General features: G+C 40.1%; 1 protein-coding gene and 1 long non-coding RNA gene across 7 annotated transcripts in view; one reads left to right on the top strand and one right to left on the bottom strand.

Annotated features, from left to right (window-relative positions):
- The window catches only part of LOC122559054 (xanthine dehydrogenase-like), a 360,223-nt gene that overhangs the window by 132,028 nt on the left and 212,241 nt on the right, over window positions 1-15,954 (top strand). For 5 of the 6 annotated variants that reach the window (XM_043708275.1, XM_043708265.1, XM_043708304.1 and 2 more), the window contains 4 exons: window positions 2,407-2,516; window positions 3,592-3,696; window positions 7,943-8,021; window positions 12,973-13,087. The exons of the other annotated variant lie outside the window; for it this stretch is intronic. In XM_043708275.1, coding sequence (XP_043564210.1) covers window positions 2,407-2,516; window positions 3,592-3,696; window positions 7,943-8,021; window positions 12,973-13,087 — 409 coding nt within the window. The remainder of the gene's footprint in view (window positions 1-2,406; window positions 2,517-3,591; window positions 3,697-7,942; window positions 8,022-12,972; window positions 13,088-15,954) is intronic. 6 annotated transcript variants of the gene reach the window in all.
- LOC122559084 overlaps window positions 1-15,954 on the bottom strand; it is a 77,066-nt gene that overhangs the window by 4,897 nt on the left and 56,215 nt on the right. The window contains exon 7 of the long non-coding RNA XR_006314340.1: window positions 4,399-4,474. This is a non-coding gene — a long non-coding RNA (uncharacterized LOC122559084). The remainder of the gene's footprint in view (window positions 1-4,398; window positions 4,475-15,954) is intronic.

The following is a 15,954-nucleotide window of genomic DNA, read 5'->3' as shown; positions in this document are numbered from 1 at the left end:
GCCCAACAGGATCCTATCTTTCATTATGTATTTCCTTGCCTTGTTTTTCAGCCCAAGTGCATCACCTGACATACATCCAACCTTATCTATACCCACTTGGAATCTAAGACTATCCACCTCACTATTCACCACCCCACCAATTTTTGTGTCATTTGTGAACTTACTGATGAATCCTCCACATTCAAGTCTAAATAATTGATGTAGACCCAATTATCCAAATTTCCTTGAATCCCATGGCTCTTATGTTTGCTCTCAGTTTCTCATTTGGGACCCTATTTAAAAACCCTGATGAAGTCCAAGTAGACTTCATCAAAAGCATTGTTTTCATCAACACATCTGGTCACCTCTTTGAAAAATTCAATCAAGTTGGTCAGACATGAACTCTCTTTAACAAAGCCATGCTGACTGTCCATGATTAATTCCTGCCTGTCCAAATACAGATTAATTGTTTCCCTCAGAATTGCTTCCAATATTTTGTCCAGCACTGATGTTGGATTGAGTGGCCTTAAGTTTCCTGGTTTGTCCCTTGCTCAGTTCTTGAATGGCAGTACTGCATTGGCTGCCCTGCAGTCCATTTTCAGTTTTATTCGACCCTTTCAGTGCTGAGGCTTGACAGTCAGATGTGAGTTGTGAACATGTGCACCCATTGTAATTGGTCAGGAAAGCCAGTAATAAGATTTTAAACTGCTATGGAAAAGAAAAGCCCAACCCCACGATCTTCCGGGTTCATTACTTCTGCTGGCCATTGTGAGCAGGTCTATATGTTAAAATGCAGCCTAATTAATTATATTGAATATGGAATAAAATAAGTTCTTAGCAAATAGTGAAGAAAGAAAATTTTTTAACAAGATGCAATTTTGAGAGCAAACAAAGTTGAACAATATAGTCTGTTCTGATATAAAGCAATAGTTCCGTTCCTGTGCAATCCCACTTTATAAGAAAATTGCATAATAGCAGCACTATATAAACCAATGGGCCTAGATTCACATTATAGCCAGTACAGGTAAGGAAAGTTTGTGTTCTACAAATAATGGACGAAATTCTTCAATTACATTATAGTTAATTTGCATTGAAGAAAAGAATGTTATAGCAGAACTGATTGTTTCGTAATTTATGTATACATTAAGACAGTTTGTTTCTTAGCGCTGATATGCAAACAAATTTCCAAGAATAAGATACACATCTCTAACACCGCTGGTGTGTTCCCTGGAACACCTTCTCTATGGTGTAAAGTAGCTGGTGGGACAGATCTTTGCATACTTTCCAAAACAACTTGCACAATTACAGTCTTCCTGGCAACTGAGAATTTGTATTCCACAGTAATCCATAATATTGAAAGTTACTGGAAATACTTTATAGGCAAGCTGTAAAAAGAAAACTTCAGGTTAGCAAATGCTGTGCTTGCGAAGAAATCATCAGCATAATTTTGTTACTTGATAATTTTTCAAATTTTTTGCCAATTTGATGATTTATGTGCATCTGCAGATGGAATTACTTTTGTGCTTAGTGTCATTAACTAAAGGGATATTCCACTTGCTTGGTGGTTTACAAAGCAAGCTTCATTTGTTCTATCCATCATCCACAAGATGGATTTACAAATTATTCAGGACAGAATTAAGTAACTTGGGCAAATGAGGGTTAATTAGAGAAATCTAGTAAGGATGTATTAAAAGAAAGTCCTGTTTAAGTAATTCATTGCAGTTTTGATAAGTAAAAGGGAAGGTAAATGAATGTAATATGACTGATGTGGTGTACATGGACTTCCAAAAGATATCTGAAAAAGTGCCACACAACTGAGTCATGGACTGAGTTGAATAAAAGATGTAGTAGCAGCATAGTTAAGAAAGGGACTGAGTGATAGCAGAGAGTGGTGGTATATAAAAATGGGGTTTTTCAGGACTCAGTGTGAGGATCTCTTGTTCATCCTGATCCGTATTAATATTTTACACTTTAGGGTACATGGCAGCATTTCAAAATTTGCTGGTATCATTGTGAACTGTAAGAGTGATCACTTTAAACCTTAGAAATATAAAGGGGGTCAATTGAATGAAAGGACAAGTGGCAGGTGCAATTTAAACCAGAGAAGAGTGAGGTAAAATAAAGGGTACAGTTCCATATTTGGGCAGAGCAGAAGGAATGAAACAAGTATAATTGCGCAATACTCTGTGTGCTTTCTGCCCTAATGAAACATTTCGGGGAAATTCATATGATTCCTATGTTAAAGGTAAAGTCAACATATCTTAAAGGACTACTGTCTCACTAGAGAGAGAGATGATACGTTGAGAAGGTAGGACCTAACTGAGCTGATAGCTACTTCTTAAATTAAGATTGTATAATCTGCGATTTAATTAGAAATAACTGTCAGGGATTATATTTTGACACCGACAAATGTTTATTTTTGGTCAGATTTGTCGGTGCATGCCTACTGAAGATGGTTTGGATGTTCAGGCAGCAAGCCAATGGTTGGACTTAGCACAACAAGCCATTGCCTGTGCCATTGGAATACCTGCCACAGAGTAAGCAGATTGTTCATTCTTATCCCATTGTGATTAACTTGCTACAATAACTTTACAAATTGCATTAATAGTAACATTGAAATTGCAGAAGGCAAATTTCAACATTAAGCTGAGTTAGGTGTGGTATAATGTACTTAATGTATCATGTCATAAGTTAAACTGACAAAAACACTTCTAAGCAGAATCTAAATAAAGAGATCGTCACCTGACCATCTCAGTTACCAGGCTATCTTTGTTTTAAATCATCCATCACATCACTATTCTAATCAATATAGTAAAATACCTGCCAATCATACTTACAACAATAATATGTCATTTTTAATTGTGAAACAAATGCAAAAATAAATAACTTACAATATTCCTCACCAACAGTTGTGATAACCAATCACAGCCTCCGAAAGACTTGAATTCACAGCAGTTAAGAAAATGTTGCAGACAAACATGCAAATTAATATTTGTACATACATACAAACATATAGCAGCAAAAGTAGACAATTTGGCATTGATCTTGATCTTGAATCTTGATTTATTTAGTTGATCACTAATGACAGATGTATTTGACCAAGCCACACTGTAAGGTGTGAGATTGGTAGAACCTTGGTTGATTGTCCTTAACCTCAAACAAGAATGTATGGAAACGTCCAAGTTGCGTCAGAGCTCTGCTGAGGTTTGTGGCAAGGTGAGTTTGTATATATGATTGAAGGAAAAATATCATTGCTCATCAATAGTTAATTAAATCAGCAAGAGGCAGTGTTGTAATATCAATATAAAGTACTTAAAATACATAGCAGTTTTACGGTTTGTGAGAACAAAGGATAAGTGAATGTTTTGATATTTACTAGTCTGTGGCAAAGGACACCAACCTGAAACATTAACCTGTCTTGTGTGTTCACAGAATTGATGGACTGCAATTTATTTGTAACATTTTTTGTGGTCATTATATCAAATATCAAACATTTGCAATTTTAACCTCTTAATGTACAACTTTGAAATTTAGTGGTTACCTTTTACTCCAGTATTATCTAAAAATAATTATAGGGTTTAATATCATTTAGAAAGGTTTTTGTTTTCACAGTATCAACATCTCAGCTAAGCGTTTGGGAGGAGCTTATGGAGGTAAAGCTACACGGGCCAGTTTAGTAGCTTGTGGTGCAGCAGTGGCTGCAACAGTCCTTTGCAGGTAGGATTCAATTGAATACTGGACAGAATATATTGTTGATTTTTTTTTTAGAAACTTGGCAGTATCAGAAGCAACACGTAGTTGAGGAACTTACTTGGTCTGAGACTTTGAGTCTTGTTTCAAGAAGCTTTATTTTTTGTGAATTCACGGAGAGGCTGAAGACAGTCTCCACTGTCTAACAGCACTGTTTCAAGCTGAACAGTCAGCCTGTACTTATATATTGATACAAACAACTTTGCTGACATTCTGCAGTTTACAATAATTCAAGATAAAGATAAGCACAGTGAAGCTATAGCCTTGTTGCTCAGCTCTATGACTCAATGATAGAAAAGCTAATTAGCTCAGGAAGCAACCCTACTAACGAGCCTATGATATGCTCCCTATATTTTGTCAAATTATAATTACACAACCTTAGTCTCCAGCCGTGTTTTCCCGCTAAAGCGAGAGGCTGAGAGCCAAGATAGCTTTTACCTTGGTCAAGTATCCCATCATGAAGCAAAATGCAAAGTTCTTACAATTTCCACACACATCCTGCCCTCTTTATTTCATCTTTATGTGCATTAATGAAAAAGTTGTATTAAAAGCTACGATTGATCGACATAATGCAAAGAAAAAGGGTAAGCTGGATATTAATCGATGCATTCAAACTTAGATTGGAGTTATCATGTTTTAAGTGAAGACAACTTGTTTCAAATAACATACCAATTGCCCACCAGAAGCCATGGCAGAAGAACCAGAGGGGAGATGAGATTCTTTTAGTGCAGTAAGTTATTGTGATCTGTATTGGTTGAAAGAGTAGGAGAACAAGATTTAAGATAACTTTCAAAGATATGTTCTGTAAAAATAAACATTTGCCGGGTTGCAGAGTAAGAGCAAGATTAATTTGATAATAACTTGCTCTTGAAAATCACTTTGTAGAGGCAACAAAGCCAAGATGGCAATCTGGGCAGCATTGCCTCTAGGGTGGGTCTTTGACTGTTTTTACCTTCCTCGCTGTGCCGTGATCGCTGTGAGGGCAGAATTGGCTGAAATCCCAGCAATATCCAATCAGATTGGATATAGATATCTATCCAAATGTTCACTTACTCCCTTCACAACCTCCAGAAAGAAAAGATAAATGAAGCATTAAATTCTTCCTTAACAGTCCTCCAGGGGAATAATTATCAGTCTAATTACAGAAACTCCAATCTGAAACATCTTAAATATTACATGTGGTTCAATTGATAGTTTGTCTTACATTTGGAACAGCACAATTTGCATTAATTTGACACATTTAAAAAACCAAGTCCAATGCCTCATCTGCATTGACAGGGGGCGCTGGCCTTTTCAGTCCCCACTGGGCAGGTGTTTGTAGAAGAGTAGGTAAGATAATGACAAATCGCTAGTCCACTTCCATGAAGTACAATGTAAGAGTAAGGTGCCCACTAGCCTGCCCATTCTGAGGCCTGTTCAGGCCCTGACCTGCCAGTCACATTGGCTAGCAGTGCACAAGAGTGGGACTCTGAGGAACAGGAATCCCACACTGAGCTTGTCAGTGGATTGCTACTATAGATAGGTTTTTCCACGTAGAGGGTGAGCAATGCATCACCTTCCATCTGTCTGTTGATTACCCAAACTGACAGGAAGCGAGAGCTGGTTGGTAGATAGTGCAGGATATTTTAGCAGCTGGGACGGTGGTTGAGTGGAGGGTTTGGAAGGGGAGTGGAACAGAGAGCCAAGTCTGGGGCAGGAAATTCATTAGCTTTCCATGTGAAACACAGAGGAGTGCTCCTGCTCTGAGGACCAATCATGTGATGAATTCTTCACAACCAATGACCTACTACTAAACTTCACAACTGTGCAAGGATATTGCTGCCAATGTTTTGACCTTTATGTTGTATTTTAATTTAAAGGACTGTAACAAAGCCAGAATTAGATTGAATTGCAACATCTTGATTACCAAAATGCCTCACTGTCCAAAGACTAAATTACTGACTGCACCAGGATCATCCTGGAGGATGTGGACACCTAATATTCCTTTTCTGTGCCATTCATTGTCAACTTAATCTTCTTTATCTATCACCTACCTTTGACAAAAAGAGCGAAAAGATCATGGATTTATGTGCCTCAGAGACTGCTGTGCGCTTGCCTTTCTGTTATCTCAAACTCCATCCTTGACAAATGCCAGCTGATGACTGTATTTTGTCATACATAAAGGTTCTCCATCCTTTCAATCTTGACCTGCTAACCTGCTTTGCCTTACAGACTAACAACATTTTTAACTCATCATCTTTGTTTTCAATTGTTGCATTAATTTTACTTCATTCTGTCTTGGCAACCTCTTCTAGTCTTATACACCCCTCACACCTTTGCTCGACTCATTTCTATGTGACCACCCTCCCTTTTGCCCAAACATTGGAGTCCTTGAGATTCAGCACATTAGCTTGCTGTCTCTCCATGCTGTCTGACCCACTGTGATCTCCAGCATTTGTTGTTCTCATTGGAATGTTCAACTGTTTCTACCGCACTGACTGAGTTCCATTCTCACTTTATATTTCTGATATCCTCTAAAAATGTAACCCACTTTTTCAATCACCACTGAATGACAACCAAATTTTAATGTCGAGGGAAGACGGGTGACATGGTGGTAAAGACAGTAGATTAGTAATCCAGAAGCCCAGGCTCATTTTCTAAGGACATGTGTTTGAATTTCACCAAACCCCTCTGATAGCACCTTACAAACACATGACCTTTACCACCTAGAAAATGAAGGGCAGCAAGTGAACAGGAACACCTCTATCTGCAACTTGCTTTCCAAACTGAACTCCATCTGGATTTGGAACCTACGTTGCCACTTCATCCCAGTCACTGCAACCACCCCCCCCTCCCCCCCCAATATACCATCCAATTGTGGTTATATTGTCAGTTCTTCACTGTCACTGGGTCAAAATTCTGGACCCCCTTTTTTAATACACCCCTCCTGAAGAAGGGCTTATGCCCGAAACGTCGATTCTCCTGTTCCTTGGATGCTGCCTGACATGCTGCGCTTTTCCAGCAACACATTTTCAGCTCTGATCTCCTGCATCTGCAGTCCTCACTTTCTCCCCTTTTTTAATAGCACTGCAGGTATCCCTACAACTGAAGGCACACTGCAGATCTACCAAACCTCTTTCAGGGCAATTAAGGATGGAAAAAATTAAGGTTGGCCAAGCCACTGATGACCACATTCTATGAACAAGTTTAAACAATAAGACTCAGGAAAATATGATTTGTCTGGTAATTGGCCTTAACGAAAGATGAACGAACTAACTTTTTGTTGAAATGATTTCTGATGAACCCAAACATTTGGGAAATGTCTAGTTAAGGATGCTGTGAAACTTGAAAGGGTTCAAAAAAGATTTGCAAGGATTTTGCCAGGGTTGGAGGGTTTGAGTTATAGGGAAAGGCTGAATAGGTTGGGGCTGTTTTCCCTGGAGTGTCAGAGACTGAGGGTGACCATATAGAGGTTTATAAAATCATGAGGAGCATGGAAAGGGTAAGTGGACAAAGTCTTTTCTCTGGGGTGGGGGAGTCCAAAACTGGAGGGCATAGGTTTAGGGTTAGAGGGGAAAGATATAAACGGGACCTATAAAAGAGACGTTTCTGGTGTGTGTATGGAATGAGCTGCCAGTGATAGTAGTGGAGACTGGTACAATTACAGCATTTAAAAGGCATTGGGATTGATAAATGAAAAGGAAGCGTTTGGAAGGGTGTGGGCCAAGTGCTGGCAGATGGGATCTCTATGTAGCTTTAAATAATGACGTAGCTTGAAGGCACTAGTATCCTATGAATAAAGCCAATAGAAAAGGAGCTGATCATGGGAAGTGATGTTTCATTTGTTGATGAGATCAGTATTTCATTACAAATGCAAAACAGCTAGCGAGGGCTGGATAGTGGAATTGGATAATTAGTCCAAAGTTGCCTTTTATTAGCTTTGAGAATAGGGGAACTATTTCTGTCATGCAAACAGAAATTGTAGCCATGCTTCTGGTTATTGGTGGCTACCTCATGCTATTGAATTAGCCAAGTGAGCTAACCGCGCTCTCTCTAAAGTTTACTCAAGTGTTAGTCTTCATTGGGATAGTTTAGGGGGACGAGCTGAGAATAGTTCACAGGTCAGCGCAACATCGAGGGCCGAAGGGCCTGTTCTGCGCTGTATTGTTCTATGTTCTATTATTCAGGCTTCCTCTTTCATGTTTTCTTAATGTGATCATATTGTTCCTTACAGACCTGTTCGATGCATAATGGACCTGAGCACCAACATGAAAGCAGTTGGCAAACGCCATAGTTATATTTTCAAATACAAGGTCAGAGTTCAAAAATCACAGATGGCTTTTCCTTGTACCAACTTTGCTATCAACAAGAATAATGTAATGATGTATAAACAACTGATTAAAAAGGGGAGGCGATGGCCTACTTGTAGACTATCAATCCAGAGAATCAGATCCTGGGGACTTGGGTTCGAATTCTAGGGACCTAGGTTCGAATCCTGTCATGGCAGATGATAAAATTTGAATTAAGTTTAAAAATAAATTTGTAATTAAGAGTGTAATAGTAACCATCAAACCATTATTCTGTGGGGAAGGATATCTCCTGCCCTTACTTGGCCTGGCCTGCATGTGATCGCATACCCACAGCAATGTGGTTGATGCTTAACAATTAAGGGCTGGGCAATAAATGCTGCCCTGGCCAGTGAAGCCCACATCCCGTGAATGAATTTTTTTTTAAAATCTATGTGTTGAAGAGTACTTCAATGTTAGAAGGACTAACCTGTTTAACTTTTTAGAATATATGTTTCTCCAATGAAATACTTGCAGCAAATAACAACATACTCAAATATTGAGCTTTCACAGTCTTTGTGGTAGAAAATTCCGAAGGTTTACAATCCTCTGAGTTAAAGAAAAACTCCTTGTCTCAGATCAGGGTGGCATCTCCCTTACTTTTGAATCATGCATTCTGTTTATAGACACTTCAATGCATCTACCCTGTCTATTCCTTAAAAAAATTTGTAAGTTTCAGTGAGACCACCTTCTTCAAAACTTTAGAGAATCCAGAACCTGTTTGCCCCATGTCCTTTCACAAGAAGGTGTCTCGATCCTGGGAACAAGTCTAGTGTACCTTCATTGTACTCCCTGTATGACATTGACATCTTTCCTAAGACAAGGAGGCTATCTGCACACAGTACTCTAGGTACAGTATAATCATTCAAAGTTTGTGAGAAGATTTGTAGCTCGGGTGCTCGTTGTTGTGGTTCTGTTCGCCAAGCTGGGAATTTGTGTTGTAGACGTTTCATCCCCTGTCTAGGTGACATCCTCAGTGCTTGGGAGCCTCCTGTAAAGCGCTTCTGTGTTGTTGCCTCCGGCATTTATAGTGGTTTGTCTCTGGCACTTCCGGTTGTCCGTTCCAGCTGTCCGCTGCAGTGGCCGGTATATTGGGTCCAGGTCGATGTGTTTTGTGATAGAATCTGCGGATGAGTGCCATGCCTCTCGGAATTCCCTGGCTTTCGTAGTTCAGGACTTGGTCTGTGTGTGTGGCTTTCCTGTGTACCTTTGGGCTGAATTCTCCGTTCGGTGTTCTCTGTACCATCACGTCTAAAATGGGAGAAAGCAACCACCCCAACACACACAAAAGAAGTTGCATCAAGACACTGTTCAAAAGGGCCACAACACACTGCAGTACACCAGAACTGCAAAAAGAGGAAGAAGAACACCTCTACAATGTATTCACCAAAAATGAATATCCCCGCAATTTCATCAACAGATGCCTAAGGGAAAGACAACGGAATGAGGACATTACACAACTCAAAGGACTAGCCGCGTTACCATACATCAAGAACATTTCTGGACCGACAGCCAGACTACTATGACCATTAAGACTCATAACAGCTCACAAACCAACAGCCACTCTCAAACAACAACTCACCAGGACAAAGGACCCGATACCCAGGATGAGCAAAACCAACATAGTGTACAAAATCCCATGCAAGGACTGCACAAAACACTACATAGGACAAACAGGAAGACAGCTAACGATCCGTATCCATGAACACCAACTAGCCACGAAACGACACGACCAGCTATCCTTAGTAGCCACACGCACAGATGACAAGCAACTTGAGTTCGACTGGGACAACACTACTATTATAGGACAAGCCAAACAGAGAACAGCCAGGGAATCCCTAGAGGCATGGCACTCATCCACAGATTCTATCAACAAACACATCGACCTGGACCCAATATACCGGCCACTGCAGCGGACATCTGGAACTGACAACCGGAAGCAGCAGACACAAGCCGCTATAAATGCTGGAGGAAACTCCACAGAAGCACTTCACAGGAGGCTCCCAAGCACTGAGGATGGCACCTAGGCAGGGGACGAAACGTCTGCAACACAAATTCCCAGCTCGCCGAACAGAACCACAACGCAGTCTAATCATTTTCCCATACAACTGAAGCATGTGGTCTCTACTCTGGTACTCAAATCCTCTCATAATAAACGCTAACATTTCATTCAGCACAAAAAGCAAAGAATTGCAGATGCTGGAAATCAAAAATGAAAAATGATGTACATAAGAAGGATCACTGGACCTGAGATCCTAACTCTGCCTTCTCTCCACAGATGCTACCAGAGCTGTTTTTGTTTCTAACATTTCATTAGCCTTCCCTAACATCTTGGTGCATCTGCTTATCAGCCTTCAGTGACTTATTGACATGTCCCTTTGCACATCTCAATTCCTAACCTCTTAATATTTAAGAAATAGTCTTCAAATCTGTTTCTGTTAGCCAAGTGGATAACCTTACATTGTTCCACATATTCCATTGGCAATATTCTTGCCTATTCACGAAGCCTGTCCAAATCCTCCTGAAGCCATTCTACATCATTCTCACATCACACAGTCTCAATAAGCTTTGGTATCATCTGCAAGTTTGGAAATATTACATTTGATCCCGACCTTCAAATTATTGATATATATTCTGAGCAGCTGGGGCCAATTTTTGATCCTTGCGTTACCCCAATAGTTGCAGCCTTTATTCCTTCCCTCTGTTTTCCGCCCGTTAGCCAATCCTTATTCCATGCCAGTACATTACCTCTAATCCCATGTGCTTTAATTTTGCTCACCAAAGTTCTGTGGGGGACTTAATCAATGGGTTCTGAAAATTGAAATGTACTACATCCATCAGCTCATCTTTTGCAGCTTTGTTAGTAAGATCTTCAAAAAAAAACTCGAAGTCAAATACGATTTCCCATTCACTATGCCCAATCATCCAAGGATATGTTTGTCCCCTCCTATATTAAAGATTCCAGATTTTTTTTTCTTGTAATGATAAAAGATTGACAGGTCTGTAGTTCCTTGTTTTCTCTCTCATTCCCATCTTAAATAGGGAGTGACATTTGCTCTTTTCCAATCCATGGGAATCATTCCCAAATCTATAGAATTTTGAGAGATAATCACCAATGCATGAACTAGTTCTATAGCCAATTATTTTAACACCTTAGGATGCAAGCCATCAGGTCCTGAAGATTTATCAACTTTAATTTTTCCAGTTAGAATCTTCTTACTAACTCTATTTCCCTTAAATTCCTCATTCTCCCTATCCACTTAGATCTGCAGTTCTAGGAGATTTATTTTGTCTTCCTCAATGAAAGTTGACACAAAATAATAATTTAGCTTCTTTGCCGTTTCCCTGTTCCCTGTTATAAATTCTCCTCACCATGCCTGCAATGGACCCACATTTGTTATAGCCAAACATTACTTTTTGACATAACTATAGAAACTTTTGCGGTCAGTTTTTTAAAATGATTTTTGTTATACTACATCCACATTCCATTCTCCCTTTCCTTATTAATTTCTTGATCCCCCTTTGCTGTATTCTAAAAACCTCACAATCCTCAATAGTATTGCAATTTCTGGTAACTTTATAGGCTGTTTTTATGGGCAGCAAGGTGGCACAGTGGTTAGCACTGCTGCCTCACAGCGCCAGAGACCCGGGTTCAATTCCCACCTCAGGCGACTGACTGTGTGGAGTTTGCACATTCTCCCCGTGTCTGCGTGGGTTTCCTCCGGGTGCTCCGGTTTCCTCCCACAGTCCAAAGATGTGCAGGTTAGGTGAATTGGCCATGCTAAATTGCCCGTAGTGTTAGGTAAGGGGTAAATGTAGGGGTATGGGTGGATTGCGCTTCGGCGGGGCGGTGTGGACTTGTTGGGCCAAAGGGCCTGTTTCCACACTGTAAGTAATCTAATCTAATCTAATAACCTTAGACAATCCTGAACTTCCTGAACAGTTGACTGACTTGAGTTTTTGTGCCTTGAAATAAGCTTCTGTTGATCATGTAACAGTTACTTAAAGACAGTCCATCACTTGTGTACAGTCATGCCTTCTAACGTATTTTACCAATCCACCTTAGCCTTCCAGTTTATACCCCATGCCTTCATAATTTCCCTTATTCGCATTTAACACTTTGCTTCAGAATAAACTAGCTCATGTTCAAATATCAAAAATTTTATCATACTGCGGTCACTCATCCTTAAACATTCTTTTGCAACAAAATTGTTGACTAGCCCTTTTTCATTGCACAGTACTGGATCAAATTTCATAGAATCTCTACAGTGCAAAAGAGGTCATTCTGCCCATAGAGTCTGCACCAACCTTCCAAAGAGCAGTCTACCCAAATCCCTGTAACCCCACATTCACTATGGCTAGTCCACCTAGCCTGCACATCTCTTGACACTACATGACACTGTGGCATGGCCAGCCCACCCCACCAGCACATCTTTGGACTGTGGGAGGAAACTGAAACACCCGATGGAAATGCGTGCTGACACGGGGAGAACATGCAAACTGCACATAGTCACCTACGGCTAGAATCAAACATGGATTCCTGGTGCTGTGAGGCAATGGTGTTCACCACTGAGTCACCATGTTGTCCTTATATAACATGTCTTCTGACTGGCTCCTCAAGTTCCAAGTAATTTCTTTCTACTGTTAGTCATATCTTCAGTTCGGTGTGCCAATGTTTTTTTCGCTCTCTTCATTGCTTATAAACACCGAATACATGGTTTTGTGGCCCACGTAACAAATTTGTTATATTTCTTTTCAACATTGTGTATATAATGCTCCAAAGCATGTAATCATTAATTGAGGTCCATAACTGGACACCTCTTGCCAAGTAGCTGAGTAGACCAGTCAGGCAGCTGTGAATCTGTCACAACAAATGGTGGTTTTAACAAAAGTGAATATTTCTATTGTTTTGTTCCAGGTGGGGTTTAATGAAGATGGTAAACTAAATGGTATTATCATTACTTACTATGCTGACAATGGATGTAGCCCGAATGATAATGAGGTTGGAGAATCCCTCGTATTTTCTGATAATGGTAAAGTATCTCAGCTAGGAGTGCAATGTCATAACATGATCAACTTTTCAGGCTTGATTTGCAGCTGTTGATTTCTTGAGTACCTTAATCTAAGTCAAAGCTCAGCTTTTGAGCACCCAAGCCTGTCATCTAGTTCATCTGCAAGGTGAGGAATTAGCATACAATAATAATGTTAATTAGCAATGTCAAAACAGCATTTGTCTTAAGAATTATAAATATAATTAATGTAATGTTTAAAAAGTGTTAAAATTGTGAGTTAATGTAGCGGTCTTGTAGAAAATAAGTTTGGAGTACTAATAATGGGAATGAAGAGATGTTAAGTGAATTGAACAAATACTTTGCAATGGTCTTCACTGTAGATGTTGCCAGTAAGATCCCATAGGAGTGATACATCAGATTATGGAAGGAATTGAGGAACTCATGAAAGTTACCAAAGAACTACAGAATAAATTATTGGAGATTTGGGCTGATAAGTGCTTGGGACCTAATGCAGTTTATCCTAAGGTCATAAAAGATGTGGTTAATGAGATTGTTGATGCATTTATCTTTAGTTTTGGTTCAGGGAAGATTCCGTTACATTGGATAGTAGCAAATTAAACTGTTTATTCAAAAAAGAAGGGAATCAGAGAGCGCCAAACTACAGGCCAGTTAGCTTAACATCTGTCATAGGTCCATAAACATGTGTCCTAGACACAACCATCTTCAGCTTCTTTATCAATGACCTTTCCTCTATCACAAAGTCAGAAGTGAGAATATTCACCAGTCATCACGCAATGTTCAATACCTTCACAACTTGTCAGATACTGAAGCAGTCCGTATCCAAGTGCAGCAATGCCTGGATAATGCCAGGGTATGGCTGAAAAATAGCAGGAAACGTTTGCACCACAGATTGCAGGTAATTACCCTCTCCAATATGAGAAAATCTAACCACTGCCCCCTTATGTTTGATGGCATTACCATCACTTGATATTTTGAGGGTTACCATTAACCAGAAACTGAACTGGACTAGACATATGAATATTGCAGTCAAAACAGTAGGTTGAAGGCTAGGAATCTAGCAAGTAATTTATACCTCCTGACTTCCCAAATCCTCTCTACTATTTATGTGTCATACGTCAGGAGTATGATGGAATTATCTACCCTTGTGTGGATGAGTGCGGCTTCAGCAACACTCCAGCTTGACACCATCCAGGACACATTAGTCCACTTGATTGGCACTACGTCAAAAATACCCACTTCCTGTACCACCTGCACTCAATAGCAGCAGTATGTATCATCTATAAGATGCATTGTAGAAATTCGCCAACATTCCTTTGACAGCTCCTTACAGACTCCATGACCACTTCCACCTAGAAGGACAAAGGTAGCAAAATACCACCACCTGCAAGTTCCCCTCTAAGCCTCTCATCATTCTGACTTGGAATTGTCTTATGGTTCTTACAGGGCCATTGTATCAACATCCTGGAACTCCCTCCCTAATGGCATTGTGGATCTACAGTGCACCAACTAGCCAGCTCGACACCACCTTCACAATGATAACTGTGGATGGCAATAAATGTTGGCTCAGACATCAATGGTCACATCCCATGAGAGAATATAGATACAAAAAAACTTTTATAAAAATTAAAATATTGGGAAATTATTAGAAGAGGCATATAGATAGGTTATGTGAGTATGCAAAGCCCTGGCAAGTAGAATATGATATGGGAGAACAAAAAAAAAACATATTATCTCATTGGAGAGAGATTGCAGAGCTCTGAGATGTAGATGGACCTGAGTGCTCTAGTGCATGAATCCCAAAAGACTATTGTGAGGGTACAGTAAATAATTAGAAAAGCTATTAGAATGTAATCAGTTATTGCGAGTAGAATTGAATAAAAATGTTGGTATGTTATGCTTCAGTTATACAAGGCAGTGGTAAGACCATATCTGGAATACTATGCACAGCATTGGTCAACTTAAAGAAGAATTTAAATGCATTTGAAGCAGTTCACAGAGGGTTTCCAAGACTAATGACTGGAAAGGGTTGCTTGTCTTATGAGGAAAGGCTAGAAAGGATAGTCTTGTGTCCACCAGATATTAGAGAAGTAAATAGTGAGTCGATTGAAACATACAGGACACGAAAAGGATATTTCCTCCAATCTGGGTATCAAGAACTAGGGGTCACTAGCCATATGAATATTACAGCTATAAGGGCAGGTTGGAGGCTTGGAATCCCAGAGCAAGTAATTCACCTACTGGCTTCCAAAAGCATCTCCACTGTCTGTAGGCACAAGTCAAGAGCATGATGGAATTCTCTACCGTTGCCTGAATGGATGCAGCTCTAGCAACGCTCAAGGTTGACATCATCCATAATGAGGAGAAAGTGAGGTCTGCAGATGCTGGAGATCAGAGCTGAAAATGTGTTGCTGGAAAAGCGCAGCAGGTCAGGCAGCATCCAGGGAACAGGAGAATCGACGTTTCGGGCATTAGCCCTTCTTCAGGAAGGGCTAATGCCCGAAACGTCGATTCTCCTGTTCCCTGGATGCTGCCTGACCTGCTGCGCTTTTCCAGCAACACATTTTCAGCCATCATCCATAATGAAGCAGCCCACTAGATTGGCAATCAGGGGTTGCCATTTCAAACTGATGGGCTGCCATTTTCTTCCTCTCAGAGAGAGATGTGAAACCTTGGAATTCCCATCTTGAAGAGGTGGTAGAAGCAGAGTCCTGAAATATTTTTTGATGTAGATAATGTGAGTGTTTTGTTAAGCAAAGGTCTAAATAGTTATCAAGGGAGGCTGGTGCGCATTTGAGGTTACAATCAGATCTTACTAATGATGGAGCAGGCTTGAAGGGCTGAATGGCCTACTTCTCTTTCTTTGTATG

The sequence above is a fragment of the Chiloscyllium plagiosum genome, chromosome 2 (genome assembly GCF_004010195.1).
Source record: "Chiloscyllium plagiosum isolate BGI_BamShark_2017 chromosome 2, ASM401019v2, whole genome shotgun sequence".
NCBI classification, from domain to species: Eukaryota; Metazoa; Chordata; class Chondrichthyes; order Orectolobiformes; family Hemiscylliidae; genus Chiloscyllium; species Chiloscyllium plagiosum.
The sequence above is the reverse complement of the archived record's forward strand: the minus strand, read 5'-3'. Positions and strand labels throughout refer to the sequence as shown.